We start from the raw sequence: 17,312 nt of genomic DNA, 5'->3' as shown, positions 1-17,312 counted from the left end.
TAGAAAAATTTAATGATAAAAAATATGTGTGTCTTAAATGGAAAAAGCCCTTGAAAATATTTAAATATAAACTTTTTTTTTTCCCCCAGAAAACATTAACCAAACACAGAAAATGTGGCATGCAGATTCTGAATGTGGTGTGTTGGGTCAGTTGCAGTGCCACTCATACCAGAAACAGGGTATCATTTACAGTATATCTTTCAGGAAACGGAAAATATGTTTAAAAAATCATAAACTATTTACAATTTCCTGCTTGCTGGCCTCTTACTAGACTTCTGTTACTTATGAGGCAAAATCCTGCCATCCTGGAATTAAAGATATTTCTCTCCTTTGGGTTTTGTTACTGTTCTGTCTGTTGTTCTTTTTTTTCCGTCTTTAGAAATGATAATATCACTAGAAACGCACTTTGCTTTGCTCAGGGAGATGTTATCTGACACAGTGGCTTATAGAGCCAATTCACACGCACACAATGTCTGAAACCACTTGTCCCAAGCGCGGTCACGGCGAACTGGAGCCTAACCCGGCAACACAGGGCACGAGGCTGGAGGGGGAGGGGACACACCCAGGATGGGACGCCAGTCTATCGCAAGGCACCCCAAGTGGGACTCGAACCCCAGACACACCAGAGAGCAGGACCCAGCCAAACCTGCTGTGCCGCCACACCCCCCAGAGCCAATTCAACCAATGCAAAATCTAGCAGGAAATATTATAACACACCTGCACACACGATAGCCTATACAAATTTTCCCGCATAACAGCAGTTCTTGATTTTTATTATGATCTTAAACATTTCAATGATTTAAAGAAACCATTGTAACACAATAGTCAACATTCGAATAGCCAATTTCTTTGATTGTAAAAAACAATATTTGTAATGTAACTGTTTGTATGGAGCACAGTTTACATTCATCAGTGATGTCAGGTACGCCCAGGTACAGTAGCACCGCTTGCGACCTTCTTTTGACCACAGAACAGCATGAATTCAGTGTAAAGTTGCTGGACACATTGCTCAGGGTCCTTATTGTAAGCTAGAAGATTCCACTTCATCCCAACGATGATTTGTTGGGCTGAGAGGTGGGGACCATGCAGATTCTGGAATAAAGGCACTGTTGTGTTTGTGGAATTGCCCCCAGAAGACGTGTGCTTTGTGATATGACATCTGTTGCTCGTATCAGTCTGAGAAAGACTAGAGTTTCTCATGGACATGAAGCGATACACCATAGTCAGCAACAATGTTCTGATATTTTGTGGCATTCAGACAATGCTCTGCTGGTACCAAAAAATCTAAATGTGTTCCAAGAAAATATTCCCCACTTATTACACTACCACCACCAGTCCAAACTGTTGACACCTACCCGAATGGATGCACAGATTCATCCTCAATATTCCGGTCCTCACCTCGGTATTAGAGTGTCACAACAGAAACCAGGATTTCACAGACGAGTTTTTCCGCTCTTTGATTGCCCACTTTTTGTAACTGCGAATCCACTGGAACCTCTTCATCTTGTTCCGAGATTGCAGGAGATGAAGTCAGCATTGCGTTCTGCTTCCGCAGCCCCCACGCTCCGAGCATCAAAATGAGTTGTGCATCCAGAGATGCCATTCTATACATCACTCTTGTACTGAGCTGTTATTTCTACACTTGTGGCTTTTAATGAGTCTGGCCATTTTCCTTGGACTTCTTTCATTTACAGACACCGCTCTACTTACGCAAATTCGACTTACGTAAATCTGGATTTATGTATAAAATTTCCAACATACACATTACTTACGGATAGCGCTTTTATTTTATGGAAAACATCCGAGATACGTTAAAAGCAGGTCGGCGTAACCAGACAAGGCAGAAAGCTGCATCTTCCCAGTTTCTGCATGTTTTGAGCAGTGAACACATCTCCTCTCCTTAGCGTAGAGCTTTTTTTGCATATTTTTGACCCATTTCATTATTCACGATGCCTGGTGGTAAATGTGCACTTGAAGGAAAGTGATAACCGTCTTGCAAGCATACAGTAATCGATATGGAGATGAAATTGAAAATAATAAGGAAGTATGAAGGTGGACAAAGACTATCATCTACAGTACGGGAACCAGGTTTAGCCGTATCGATTATAAATATGATAGTGAAGGATGCTGCACGTATAAAGGAGCACATGAAAGGAACAGCTAGCATAAAAACAATTAATAACGAAGAAACATCAAAGTGCAGTAACTGAGATGGAAAAATTATTAATGTTATTATGATGAATGGTGGGGGAGGAGGGGGAATCCAAGATATGTAACTTTTGACTTACGTAAGTGGTTGAACGGTTTATTTGCATAAGTTGAGGGGTGTCTCTACAAGGTGTTTTTCCCTAAAGAAGTGCCGAAATTTTTGTTTATGGCACTATTCTCTCTAAACTCTAGATACTGTAGCACATGAAAATCCCAGGAGTGTATCTGCTTTTCAAATGCTAAAACCACCACATATGGGACCAACAATCACACCACATCCAAAACAGTTTAACATTCATCTCTTCCATTTGAATGCTTACCCAAGAGTAACCAAAGCTTCCAAAGCTGTCTGCATGCAGCCAAATGACTTGTAGTTTGGAGGAGCAGGCCGTGATATATTTTCCTTAGTCTCCTCTGTCGCTCATGGTCTTTATCATTTTTACCAGAGTTCATGATCCTTGTAATTGACTTTGCTTTCATGCTTCTATTTTTGCCTTGTTTATATTTTTTAATCTCGGTGGGTCCTATGCTGGGGGGCGCGGTGGTGCAGTGGTGGTGCAGTTTGACTGGGTCCTGCTCTCTGGTGGGTGTGGGGTTTGAGTCCCGCTTGGGGTGCCTTGTGATGGACTGGCATCCTGTCCTGGGTGTGTCCCCTCCCCCTCCATCCTTATGCCCTGTGTTGCCGGGTTAGGCTCTGGCTCCCTGCAACCCCTGGATGGGACAAGAGGTTTCAGACTCTGTGTGTGTGTGTGTGTGTGTGTGTGTGTGTGGGTCCTATGTTGATCTTTGATTACTTCCACCGCATTTCACCTGGGATTTGTACCATTGGATCTTGCAACTTTGTTAGCACTTTGCTTTATACAAACCCAACCTTATAAGTCAGTTTGGACAAAAATATCAACTAAACAAACAAAAAAAAAAAAAAAACAAATAAATAACATAATAGGAACAGCAACAAATGTTTGTGCTGTTTGTTTCTAGAAATAATCCACTAGAATTGTGTTTCTGTTCAACATTTGAATTAATGAAGGAAAAGCTTTCTGTTTTTTAAGCTTATTATGTGTACTTATTAATGGACAAAGCAAAAATGTTAATACCCACGTGGATGACCTTCTTCAGGGGTGGTTGGATTGCTCTGCTCTCAGTTAATAACCAGTCACACTGGTTATGGCCACTTGGGGACACTGCAGCTCATAGTTTTTTCTTCATTTACATTTACATGTATCCATTTAGCAGAGGCTTTTCTCCAAAGCAACATAAATCTAATAGAAAATTAAGTGTGGACATTATATTAGCAGAAAGTGAGATATAGCTGCAAATGTGTGATTCTTAAGTACATTTACTTTGTTTCTTTCCACCATATGAACCTGTTTATCACACAAGTAGCTGCATAGAACTTTATCCGAATATCAATGATTCCTGATCACCTTCCTAGTAATATTGTTTTTGGAGATACATATAAACATTTACATTACATTACAGGAGGAGCCGTGTGAAGGTTTATTCATTGTTTAACAGGTATGATCTTAATGTTATAGTACATAAACATTTACACATTAGGTTACATGAACTTAGATCGTGGGTGAGGTGAGTCTGGAAGAGGTGACTTTTAAGACCCTTTCTAAATGAGGACAGGGATTCAGCAGTTCTGAGTGACGGGGGAGGTCACTCCAGAACAGAGCCCTTGAAATTTTAACATTTCATTTCAACATGGCAGTGAATAGAAGGGCCCGAACAGAAAAAAGGGTCTCGGTGCAGCAAGCTGGAGCAGATTATGCAAATTTGTGTACAGTGCATGTAAAAATGCGATTGTAGAAGTGAATTGACTTATTCACTGCGCTGAACTCGCTGAGCGGTAGATAGAAGTGGAGTGAATCACTGTGTTTTTTTGTGCCAACGGGACAGTATAACTGAAACCAAAAGCAAACGGTACTTTCCCGGTGCTTTGATTCAGCAAAAAATACATTTCCTGCAGTCAAAGATCAAGATATATACAGCAATATACAAGCTATATACATATGCCTATATATATTATATATATGTCAACTACAGATTATCCTAGTTTTGCCAAAGCCAACATAAACCACACCTTTCTGAGTAACATGAGGCTGATTTCTCTCTAGAGCAAAATCGTGGCATTTTTATGGAATTCCTTGAAAATCCAGACCATGCAATATTTAATCTGATTTTTTTAAACTGCCAAAAAAAATATTGCATATATGCCATAATTTCTCATTCTGAGCGAATAGCTACATTTTATGCTATGGAATTAAAACCACGTCAATTATTAATCACAATTAATAATTTATTGTTGCACTCGGTGTTATTTAAACTCCCACTGTAATCACTGAACACTTAGAGAGAGATGCAGCTGTGTGTGTTTATTATGGCAACAACTGTAGCCGATTGTTCAATTATAGCCAAAACCCTGCAGCTCTAAGTATGAAAAGAGAGGTGGCGCTGTTGTTTTCTAGCGGAAATGTAGGCCGTCTCACAAACTTGCTTCAGAAAATATCCCGGTACACAAAGGGTAAATAATTAAAGAGCAGGCTGAGTATTCGGATGAAATCTCCTTCTCGGATATTAAATAATCTTTAGTAGTTTTTCTTGTTTCCTATTCAGCGGTTGGGTCGCATTCGCTATAAAACTACATTACCCAGAACGCAACGGTTCGCGACTGCCAAGACCACCTATGGAACGCCTGCTGGCCGGCTACGCACTGCGGGTTGTTTGTTTCAGGTTGGGAGGCTGACCATGTCAAGGCTCAACGCTCTCGCTTGGAAACCTAACGCAGTCTGGGAGGAGTACTTGCGGCAGTCGCATTCTTGGAACATGGCTGCATGAACCGACTTTTCGGGAGATGGAAGAACATCGCAGCTATCTGCGTTAGCCCGAGTTGCCCGGCTGTCCGAGGCGTTGTCACCGTGGATGTCTCTCTGGAATTCCTCCGTCCTCCGGGTTGTTCTGCTGGCTAGTTATGTAGTCTGCTAGGTGGTGGGACGGCTAGCTAGCTAGCTAAGTGCACATCATCAGCACCGCCGCCGATCTCTTGTTCGCTCGTGGATAAAAGAGTAGCATCTTGCTTTCTTTTAACATGAGCAAAACTGAATCAGCTTCATTTCGAAGTTAGCTAGCTAGCTGTCTGCCGAGGAATGGATGGTGAGGGTGTTGGTTTCATGCAATAATTAGCTAGTAGTTAGGCGAGTAAGTTTGTTGTTAAAGCAGTATTTTTGTCTACTAGTTCCAGCGACTTTTAACCAGTTTATTAATATTTAGATTGTTTCGCCGGGGTCCAGGAGGATGTTCCGGAGGCTGGAGAGTGAGTCGGTGAGGCGGGCCTGACGGTTGTCGAGGTTTTTGCATTATTTGTTAGTGTTTTGGAGAGGTTCGGGGCATTAAAATTCGAGACACGGGGTTTTATCTTTCTAACACTGATTGATCGGTGGTGGTGTGTCTAGTTATGTGTACTTAGTTAGTACTGCTGTTCCTACGGGCTCACCGCTTCTTTGGCGGTCCGTTGATTAGGGTGTCGCACCTGCGTCCTCGCTCGGGAGGGACTCATTTAACACCGAGAAATCGGTCGGACGCACTTGAGCACGGTTAGTTCAAGTCAGACACCTGTGTACGCTGGACACACCGGCGCTGCGCGCGCTCCGCGGGAGGAGAGGAGTCGAGAGGAGGGGGGTCATGGAGGGTGGGGGCAACCCGCAGAAAGTCTCCTTTCTCACCAGAGACCTGAGTCGCGTGTTCGGCGGCTACAACAAGCAGGCGGCGCTGCTCAAGAAGAACCTGAAGGAGACCAACGCGTTCTTCCGCGAGATCCGGCAGAACTGCGGCAACGCCTGCGCGAGCGCCGCCGGCTCGGGCTCCGGCGCTGCCCTCGAGGCAGGTACGAGCGCCGCGCCTCTTCTCCCGCCATCGCCGCCGCGCGTGCGCTGCGCGCGCCGCCTCCCTGAGGCGACCGCTGCGAGCTGCGGAGCTCTAACATGTCCAGTCGGCCCAGGAAAGTAGCCTCGTCCCCGAGTCTGGCAGCTTGACGCGTGTAAAAAGGGAACAGCGCTCGGAAAGACGCACAATGAATCTTTTATTCCGTTCGGGGGGTGGTGGTGGTGGTGGTGGTGAAGCGAGCGAATGGGCCGCATAAAGCAGCACTGTTTGCGCGGGCAACCGAGCCTTGGGTCCTAGAAGGGCTCTTCCAAGCGCACCCCTTTGCTCCTTCAGGTTAAACATGGTGCTGTCAGCTCATCTGGTTATAAAACCACTCAAATCCCACACGCTTCCAAGATTTTCATCATCACCTCAACCAGCCAGGTTGTTCAAGGAGTTTAGAAGGAAGCGTCTGGGGGGATTAGGGCCGTAGATGGGTGCATTGCTTAATTTGAAAATCTGCACAATGCGCTTATTTCCCCTTGTTTCAACACCGGTTTGGAAATGCTGCTAGAAAGCAGGCCCAGTAATGATGTGCGCTGTCGGAAACGTCAAAGCTCTACGTGTTTTTGTTGTGCTCCAATGGAGCTCGCCGTCTCCCTTAGACACTCGGGCTGTGTCTGGAATCGCAAATGCGCTTCTCTGCGTTAATTTCAGCAAGAGATGTTTTTTGCCAGAGCTTGGTGTTCAGATGTTATACCGATGGTGGTAATTGACACGTCAACGATTACTCCGAATCCCCCATGCAGTGGTTCTTGTGATGTATGTATACAGAACTGGCAAAAATGGTGGTTTTGGATTAGTCGTGTGCTTCCTGAATGGGGTGTCTTCATCTCCATCTCATCTGTGCGCGTTTGTTTGCTCAGAACTCTACGTTGCTTTGGAGAAAGGTGTCTGCCGAGCGAGTCGATGTAGATCACCTGCAGTTGAGCCGATCGTGTCATTGAGTCGGCGTCAACTCTTGAGATCCACAAAGTGAGCGCCTCCAGAACATTCTGCTCTTCGCTTGTCATCAGGGTTGAATTCACTCACGCGTTGTCTGAAACCGCTTGTCCCAAGCGGGGTCGCGGTGAACCGGAGCCTAGCCCGGCAACACAGGGCGTGAGGCTGGAGGGGGAGGGGTCACACCCAGGACGGACACCGGTCCGTTTCAAGGCACCGTAAGTGGGACTCAAACCCCAGACCCACCAGAGAGCAGGAACCGGTCAAACCTGCTGTGCCACCGCACCCCCTAAGGTTGAAAGTGATGCATCCATTGTCTCCGATACCATCGTTCTGTTGGTCATCTTTTTCCTTTAACTTTTCCCATTTAAAACCATACGTCGGAGAGAAACCCGTCCCGTTGCACTGGGTTTATAACATTTACGTTCATTCAGTTGCCAGTCGTTTCTGCAAAACAGCATATCCCACATTGTCATCATTATTACGTGTATAAATCAGGGTGAATAGCTCAGCATATTTGCATTGTTTTCATGACCTGCATTAGATTGAATACAATGCTATAAATAGAAGTAGAACTAGTACTGCAAACTCATGTTGTCTCTCATATATTCATTTGTCCTTCCTGTAATAACCAATGGTGAGATTAGACAAATGGGCTTTCTTCTGGAAATCAAGTGTGAAGGACTTGGAAGAAGGCTTTGTGTGTGAGTTCATTTGTGTGAATCTTGTTTACTTGAGGGCATATATAGATCATGCTGAGTGACTCTCTCTTTCTGGGTAGCTAAATTTTCCTATGGATGTAGAAGGTTCCTCTGAACTCGGCGGTGTTGTGGTCTCTTAGTGTGCCACATAATTTGCTGGACAAATGGACTCGAGGGCTTTTGTGGTGGAAGTGGTTTAATGTACAGTAAATGGCTGCATTTCTTGAAGTCAGACTGTGTGCCAAAGACTACGCCAGCATAGTTTGACAAAACCTTGAAGTGCACTGCGTTGCAAACAAAATGAAGTTTTGTTTTTATTTGTTCAGCTGCTCTTAGCTGACACAGGAATGTTCATATTTCTTTAATAAAACAGCTTTTTGTGGAGATGGAAGATGGGAACCTCTATGATGTTATGAAACTGATATTCTTACCATGGTATGTTTTTTGCACACTTAACACTTCCATAAATTTAACATTACACTGAATTTCAGTGTTTGAGTGTAAAACCAAGTTAACAGTGCTTTGAAATTGACCAGAGTTACAAATATGAATTGAAATTGATGTTTGAAAGTGTAGTTTTCGGTAGCTGAGACAGGTCTACTTTCTGACAAGTAAAGAGATTTTTATTTTTTTGTTTTTGTTTTTTGTTTTACCTCATGTTTAAATTCAGAAAAGCTGACATCAATGTTCCTCATAACGGCTGAAGTGCCCAAATTGAAGGCTGGGCTTTCATCCGAAGTAGAATCGGTATTAATCAGTCTGCAGAGAGCAGTTTTCTTAAGTTCGTTGGCTGCTGTTTGGAAGTACAGACTGTTTCCACAGTGTTTAAAGATCTCTTTGTAAGAGAAACCAGCTGTTGCTCTGTGGTCTGCCTGGAATTTGGTAGCCTGTGGGCACTATGTGACCTACTTCATGTTAGATGGTCGTGTAGTTTGGATTTATTAAAGTTGGCATTTAGCTCAGTGGATGTTTCATAAATATTAGTTTTTTTTAAAAATGCAAATAGTATGAGGGCCAACTTTTGTTTGGATGTCAATTTTGTATAATTGAGAACCTTTTTAATCAAAACTTAAGATGTGACATGACCACTTAACGTGAAACGGCTTCTAGGTGAAACAATGTTGCAGATGTCCATGTTCTCCAGAAACATTAGTAAAGCTATAGCCCCCTCTCCCTCATTTCCAGGGTCAGTAAGAGGATTTTTTTTTCCTTTTCCTGGCACTATTTGATACTTCCTTAACAAGCTCTTTAATTTGCATGGTTCTGAGTTTATCCAGCTTGTTAATGAAAGCAAAATACAGGAATTGTCCTTAGTTGTGGTTGTTGGTTGATGGTTGTCAGCATGTTTACTTGATATAGGTAATATTTGTACAGACCTCATGCTCTCTTTCTACATTATGGCATTGATAGGATGCCTGTGTTTTTAAAGCAATTTGTTTTATTCCAGGTAAAACACCAAAATATTGATTGTTTATGTAGCCTGAGGCTGTGTAAATGGTTTTGTTGATCCCTGGGGGAGTGACTCATCCATTTGTTTGTGCTCGAGGTGAAGGTGAGAGCCTGTGTCCCTGAACCCTCGCCTGTAACATAATGGTGATAATTACATTGCTGCTGTAGAAGTGGAGGGAAGGGAAGGGTCTATGTCAGCAAGACAAAGTTAAGATTTGAAATGTCATCTTAACCATTAAACAAACTATTTCAAAAATGAATTTTACTATCTAAAACTGAATTTTCATGTTGAACGTGGAATTTAGCCATTCATTATCAATAACCACTTGTCAGTGCCGAGTTTGGCAATCCTGAGCTGATCCCAGAAGACTGGGATGTGAGACGCGGTAGGAAAAACTCTTCCTACAAACCCAATTCTTGCTTTACCTGCATGCTTCATTTGGAGGTCCGTAGTGGGTAAATGCACCATAATGTGACAATGTTTTACTACAGCATAATCTCTGAGAGGGTCAAACTATTTTTGCATGTGTGTAAATAGAAAAAGCTTCTACTGAACACAGCTTCAGTTTCAGTGGTGTTTGATATGGTAGTTGGTCACTTTAAAAAGTTGTCAGTAGTAGTTTGTGTGCAACACCACTGCCTTGGGCGGGAACTGGTTCCAAAGACTGTGGTTATCGCACCCGGTCAGAAAAGTCATGACCTCCAACCTCATCGTAGCTTTGTAAATGGTTGGTGTTTGTCACAATGCTCGTATCTCCTGGTGTTGCAGGATAGCTGTGGTAAAACATACATGTTGTGATAATTTGTTCAAACATTTGTTTTGCAGCTGTTTGTAATGTCTGCCAAGCACTAAAATATACGGTAAATGTTTCACTGCCTTTTAATTGGTATTAGGGTTATTTTTAGTACTTTTTAGACACTAAAAAGGAAAGTTTGAGGCTATGCTGAGTCATGGGTTATTTGAAATTGGTTTTATTTTAATGATTTATAGTTCTTGGATAACAAACATTAAATCTGTCTGCCCTAAATATGAGAAATTTGCATATGTTGGAGGTCAGCACTTTGTGTTGCAGTTAGAGGTGAACTATTAACCAGAAGGTTGCTGGTTCAAGTGGCGCTACCTGCTGTTGTTTTCTATAGTTTTGTATGAGGAACGTACCATGAGTTGCTCCAGTAAAATGCCAGTCTGTGTAAATGGTCCAATAATATGCTGTTTTTGATGAAATCATTGGCTAAATAAAATACTTCAAACTCTCTCTGTATGAAAGAGAGGTCTAGTAAAAATTTCCCCCAGGTATGATGTGCACTGAAGTGCAATTTGTTGTACAGCTTTAAACTGGGCGAATGTATTTAAATACAAACTGACTTCAAAATACATTCAGGAAATGTTCTCATGTTGCAAATTATACTTGTACATCTTTTTTCCATCAGTATTTTTTACTAATGAACTCATGTTCATACAGAATCTTTTTCAGAAAAGAGTTGCTTAGCAGGCATAAAGTATTGACACATTGTTATTGGGAAGGACCACACTTTTTTTTTTTTTTTTTTTTTTTTGGCACAATCTCTTCTGGAGTAGGTGTGTGCCAGCTTTACATGCTGGTTAGGAGTGTTTGTCCATTCCTTTTGGGCAGATTGGCTTCAGAACATTTCGGTTTCTCTGAGTGTAGATGTCAATCCACGCCCAAGGTTCAGTGGGCTTTTCCCTGACTTGGTGGTGTCATGGAGCTTTCATGTCTTGCTTACTGAGCCTTCAGTTCTCACTATTATCAAAACTTTTGGTATTTGAATATTTTTTTTTTCCTAGTCTATTTACTGCTTTACCTCTCACTTCCTTAGATTGCTGCTTAGTATCAATTTTTCAATATATATTATTCACTTAGCTGATGCTTTTCTCCAGTGCAGCTTATGGTGTTAATATAGCTCTACTTATTTACCCTGTATACAGCCTTTTTTGAACTGGTGTAATTCAGGGTAAGTTCCTTGCTCAAGGGTTCTACAGCAGTACTTAAGATTTCAACCTGCTGCCCTTGAATCAAAAGGCAGCAGCTGTAATCTCTACACTCTCAGCTGCCCTCAGTTTTAATATGTCTATTTAGTTTGACCCATGATCCCTGAACAGAGTTGGAATTTTATGCAGTTCACTGGATTTTCATGTTAAACATGTAAGTTCAGAATTTTACAAGAATTTCCTCTTAATTTTAATAGCATTTTCCAAGTAGTGTTTTTAAAAATGTGTCTTCTGTGGAATAAGTGTGACTTGCACTTGTGCAGCCGGCCATTAGTTGGCAGTAAAATGCACGGAGTAAGAATGTGGAAATGGATTAATTAATCTGGTTTCCCCAGTGTTTGAATCTTGTCTGGTATTTCTGACTGTTGATCAGTAGCATGATGGACGTTGCACGTGTTAGTGGTACGAACTGGTCAACAGTCATTAAATAGGAATTTGTGGACATAAATTTAAAATGGCTAAAAATATTCCGCTCAAAGCTAATCAAAATGTTACATTGCACCATTACATTGCATCATTAAAAATATGCTATATCTTCAAGACTTAGACTCTACCCAAATTAAGGTATATTGCTATCGTTAATTTTGCATTTATTTCATACATAATAAAGCAGACTGAAAGGGGCCAGTTGATGATAAATGTTGTGCAGTAAACTGCCAATTTTTAATCTGAAAGCCCTTCTGAGGTTTCTACAGAACCAGGTGCCATCAATAAATTGGGAGATTTGTACTAAACTTTTGACTGCCATAGTGGTTGGATTTACAGACTTCCACTCCAGTTGTATTTTACAATTGAGGAACCATTTTTACTGTCATTTGGGCTTTTCCCCCACATACTCCCTTTGCCTTTAAAGTACAACAGTGAGTATACTGTACTCCAAAAAGTTCTGATCGCTTTTAGAACTTTAACTTAACCATGGATGTAAACGGAAACATGTCCTGAAAGATCCTGAAGGCCAGTGCACATTCTGGCTTTGAATTTGTCATTTAGAAAGCTTGTGTTCCCTCAGTGTGCTGTTCCTTCCTGATCTCATAAGCACAGTAGCTTTGCTGTCTGGATATGTCATAACCAAAAATCATAGAGCACGTTTCTCAAGGTGATCATAAAGCAAGGTCTAGGCATTGTTTTAAAACTACCTGTCAAAGTAATATTTACAAGTTTACCTTATGGAGATTTTGTTGTGGATAATGGATCTGCAGAACACATTTCTCTCTGCTTTGAAGTAGCATGTTACGGTGTAATTTCTACCAAGGTAGGAGTATCTATTGATGGCTGATACAGTCCATATCAGTTAGTCATTGTTTTATCAACAAATGTGTCCCTTATAAAAGTAGATGAGGAAAATTACAGCATTGGCTGATGTGCTGTCATTCAGAGTATGTAATAAATTGTGTAGCAATTGAGAAAACGACTGTCCCAAACTTTCTATGTAATCTAGACAATTAGTTTGCTAACAGACAAAGGAATACCATTAATGTTAAGCCCTGCCTGGTCACAGATTCAATCCTGAGCAGTGCTTTCCCTCCAGGCTGCAAATCTGGTGCAGATCCCTGCTAAATCCAAGGGTGTTACCACAGAAAATTAATCCCACAAGGGACTAAAGGTCTGTTTTCCTTTAATACTTCAAACCATCCAAAGCAGACATGAAACGATGAGGCCTGCATCCATAGCAGATGAATCCTTTAGCTCAGGTTTTTTTTTTTTTTTTTTTGGGTCATTGAGCTGCAGAATATGTTTGCCCCATAGATCACACAAGTCAGAAGTCCTGCAGTGGTTCTGTGAACATATTTCACCTAGTGTCACTCATGCAATGAGAATTCCATCCTGGAAAATGTTTCTACAGCATGTACAACGTGCTGGATTTCTGTCACAGTTCCATTATAGTTTGCAGTGGTATGGTTTTTCTTTGTCAGTTGCCCCAGCTTCTGCTGCTTTCTCATGCCAGCTCAGAGCTTTACAGTCTTGGTGTTCAGACTCAAAAATCTTGTTCTTAGTGGTGAAATGTTTAATCCTGATTAACTGGCTCAAAGGGAGGAGTCCACTTAAAGGCACAGGCTGGTAAGTAAACTCAGAAGCTGCTGGTTCAGGTCAGTGGTATTTTGTTGCCTACATGGTGTGCGTCTGAAGAGTTAACGTGTGCTTGATACTTGCTGACATGTACCATAGAAGGTGTTGTACAGAGCACCTTGTGTAAGTGACTTCGTGATGTGGAAAACTGGGTCAAACTGGGGGCGAATGAGCTGTAAACATCCTGTATAAAATTCACCACAGGTTGAAGTTTTTTCTCTAGCAGAGGCTTCATGAATACTTCTGGAGGAGGACTAAGGTTAATGCTCTTTCTAAATTGTAGTAGCACTGGGGGGGGGTTGTTGGGTGAGGGGCGGATAGCCGCTCTGTTCTTTGTCTGCGTTATATAACAGGGTCCGCTGTGACTCAGCAGTGGGGTGTATTATGACCATTTCATCGTCATTAATGAGGTGGTTCACAGCAGTCAATTGTTTTGGCTGGGGTGTGGATGGATGAAAAGATAGAACACGTGGTCTAAGAAGCTCCAGAGAAATTGTCCAAATACCTCGCAACCTCATGGAACGAGGGATGCGATCGGTTCATCTTGAAATTCCCACACTCCAGAGTGTTGTCACATGTAGGATCGGTTGGAGGAGACTAACATGTCAGTTCTCTAAGGTGGCTCAAGGGACCAACTGCAAACCGTACATTGGAATTGCTGTGGCACACTGGGTTAAACACGGTAAATGCAGTGATAAGCCGTTTGGTACTAAACCTTGAAAATGACAGGAACCAGAGCATGGCATCCTTACAAATATATACATGTAACACACTGAGTTTTTGAAGATATTGCCGACTTCTAGCTAAATACGGTTTACTCCAGAAAAGGTGAGTTTTAAGACCCTTTTTAAATGTAGGAAGAGATTCACTCAGAACTGCTGAGGGGGGGGGGGGGGGGGTTGTTCTACCACATCAGATCCAGAACTGAAAACCTTTTATGCTTTCACTTTTCTTTCCAAAATTATGAAAACTTGTAGGAGAGCAAAGGTGGCAGTCATTAGACAACAGTAAAGGGTACACAAACAATGGTTGGAGTACCTTAATTCAAGTTTCCGGGTGGTATTTTACCGCTTGTCTGTTGTTCCGGAGTGTCTGTGATTAAGGACAAGATGAGGAAAGCTGTACACGTTTGGGAGAAATCTGTCAACAATTGGCATTGAATAGGAGTCTGTTTTATTTTCAGTCATTTTAGTACTCAGTTTGGTGTTATATTACAATATCGTTAGTAAATGTTTATATCTTGAGATTTTTACTGAACCTAGCTGGCGCGTAAATTACCGTATCCGTATTATTGGTTGTGGTTTGGTGGCTACAAACACGAGTTAGACCTCCATTCCCAGCTGTGTTCAGACGTTGAGGAGCTTCAGTGTATCATTTGTTTTAAACACATCTCCGGAGTATGTTTGATGCTTTGTCCACTATGTGCTGAAGTCACAATCCTGAAACTCCCAGCTCTAGTTTGACTTGAGTGCTTCCAGAAGTAATGGTCTTATAATACACTTAACATTTAGGAGTGACAATACTGTTCAGCTTCTAAATCTGAAAGTCATTTGAAGACCGTTTCTGGTTGAATCTTATTCCAGCAAAAGAATAATTCTTTTGTAAATGAACTTACTGAACATCTTCCAAATGTTTAAAAAAAAAAAAAAAAAAATCTTGTAACTGTGTCAGTATAGTTTTTATATAGCTATTTTGTTTTGAATTCCTAACAAACACCGGAGAAGGTTTTATTGGGTGTAATAAGGGCATTACAGTAAGCGAAACAATCTCAGATGCAGGTTGCTGCACTAAGCTTTTGCAAAGAAGTATAAACTGAACATATTTTACTCTTTTGCTAAGAACTACCTACTTCTGTGTTTGTGGCTTGGTCAGTAGGACTGGTCCATTTGCCTAATGAAGCTCCTTTTCTCCAGTCTCATTTTTTTTTTGTGCTTTTCTTCACCTTTCCTCTATCTCAGGCCAGCTGAGTTGCATCTCCTTTCCCCCCCATGAGGAGGAGTATCTGCAGACCAGCGTGGGGAGCACCCCCTCTATCATTATCTTGGGCCAGAACTGTGCTGCCCGATACCAGATGCTGAACTACCTCCTTGGGGAGCAGTTACTGCCTCTGGGGCCCGAGGTGGGTGCCGGGTCCTGTGGCGACGGCGGCAGCTGCAAGCGGCGCAAGCTACGATTTACCCATGGCCGGCAGACACGCCTCAGCCTGGCGCTGCCTGGCCAGTACGAGCTGGTTCACCAGCTGGCAGCGCACTGTGGCCGCTGGGACACGGTGCCTCATGAGGACCTAGAAGTCCAGGATGAGTGTGAGGACCCTGCCCACCGCTTGGCCGAACTTGAGGTCACACTACATCACACCCTACTACAGGTATGCGGTACATCGCGGGTGTATGTACTGGGGTGTTCATAGTGCTTTACTGAAGATTTTCATTTATTCATTTAGCTGATGCTTTTCTCCAAAGCGACTTTCAGTGTTGAGATTCTTCTAATTTACCTCTTCATACACCTGAGTAATTTTACTGGAGCAATTTATGGTAAGTACCTTGCTCAAGGGTGCTACAGGTGAGAGTTTGGATTTGAACCTGCAACCTTTGCACCTAAAGGCAGCAGCGCTAGCTTTATGCTAGCAGTTGCCTATTGCATAATGAAATGCTTTATTGGAAGACTGTTTGTGACTGCGATGGAAAGATGTAGGTCTGTCTATGTGTAGCACTTGAGATACCAAAGCAGTCAGTTTTTCCTCCTTGAGTTTACGAATTGTGTGGAAATTTAATTTTAGTCTTGAAGGTCCTACCAGGTTCCACAGTTTGGCTTTCGCTGGTAAAAGATCTTAATGGGGAAATTCACAGGATTCAGTCAAGGCAGTATGTTGAATCGTGTGGTTCTGTGCCCAGATGGAACAAAAACCTCCTGGAGAGGGCCCTCCAGGACTTCTTTTTGTTTTCCCTGTTGTCGTGTGATATTTGGATTTCTGAGTGTGCTCCATTCACATTTAGAAACGGATATTGGTTATTTCGGCATTACTTTTCAACAATTTCCAACTGTTCGTTGCCGTTTAGGAGGAATTTCACTTCGAGTTTAGTCATGCTAGGGAATTTGTGTTGCTTTCTACTGGAAGTACATATTTATCTGCATTTTACACACATTGTCAAGCCTGCAGTGTTTGTCAGTAGGTAGAGATGTGTCCTGGATGTTTCTGTAAATTCCAGCACAGTGTACATATTTTTTTCAGTTTAACGATTTTCCAGTAACTTCAGTGAAAAATACCAGACTGAGAACCGTTAAATGATATGCAGAAATGCAATGTGTGGTACGCTACTGTAAAGTGGGTAAAAATACCCCTTTTGCCCAATGCCCTAGATGCAGTCATTTTTTGATTTGTGAACCTAGTGGTACAGCAGACCTCTGATCTGAAGCACAGGTCTGTTTCTGGTGCAGCGCATGTTTTCGACAAGTGATCAGTATTGCGCCTGTTGTGGACGATACGGTGAACTTGGGACAGGTTAGAAAAATTTGTCAAGCAGCAAACTAATTTTCTAACATTTTATCCAGAACTTGGAGGAGCCAATTTGAGACACGTTGCAATTTTCTGCAGCTTCACACAGATGTATGTAAAGCTCTGTGTCTAGAAGAAAGAAATCACTTGTCATGGTGCTGTTTTCAGCTGAAGACTTGTGTAAATCTTTTTTTTTTTTTTTTTTTAAAAATTCCCACTGTTTTGACACCCAGATGGGTTTTGGCTCTTCCCAGTTTGTCTGCCTACCTTTCCATAGTTTTTTTTCCCCATTAAAAACTGACTAAAATCGGTCATAGTTAAAATACTGTATGCCAGACAATATTTTGAGTTAAAGTATAATTTGGGGCAATCGTTTTATAAATGTGTGGAAAATATTTACAGTATTCTCTCCTGTTTGTATTGCAAACAGCTGTGGGGTCAGTAAAAAAAAAAAAAAAGACCCCCTCAAGACGCACAGCAGATGCGATTTACTTTGTGTATTTAGTCCAGCGTT

The 17,312-nt window shown here is 42.0% G+C and overlaps 1 protein-coding gene across 1 annotated transcript in view; it reads left to right on the top strand.

Moving 5' to 3' along the window:
- The first annotated feature begins 4,896 nt into the window (after window positions 1-4,896).
- dstyk (dual serine/threonine and tyrosine protein kinase) overlaps window positions 4,897-17,312 on the top strand; it is a 36,401-nt gene continuing 23,985 nt past the window's right edge. The window contains exons 1-2 of the mRNA XM_029249672.1: window positions 4,897-6,097; window positions 15,264-15,670. Coding sequence (XP_029105505.1) covers window positions 5,896-6,097; window positions 15,264-15,670 — 609 coding nt within the window. The 5' untranslated portion in view covers window positions 4,897-5,895. The remainder of the gene's footprint in view (window positions 6,098-15,263; window positions 15,671-17,312) is intronic.

This window comes from Scleropages formosus, chromosome 2, assembly GCF_900964775.1.
Source record: "Scleropages formosus chromosome 2, fSclFor1.1, whole genome shotgun sequence".
Taxonomy (NCBI): Eukaryota; Metazoa; Chordata; class Actinopteri; order Osteoglossiformes; family Osteoglossidae; genus Scleropages; species Scleropages formosus.
Note: the sequence above shows the minus strand (reverse complement) of the source record. Positions and strands in the feature narration are given on the sequence as shown.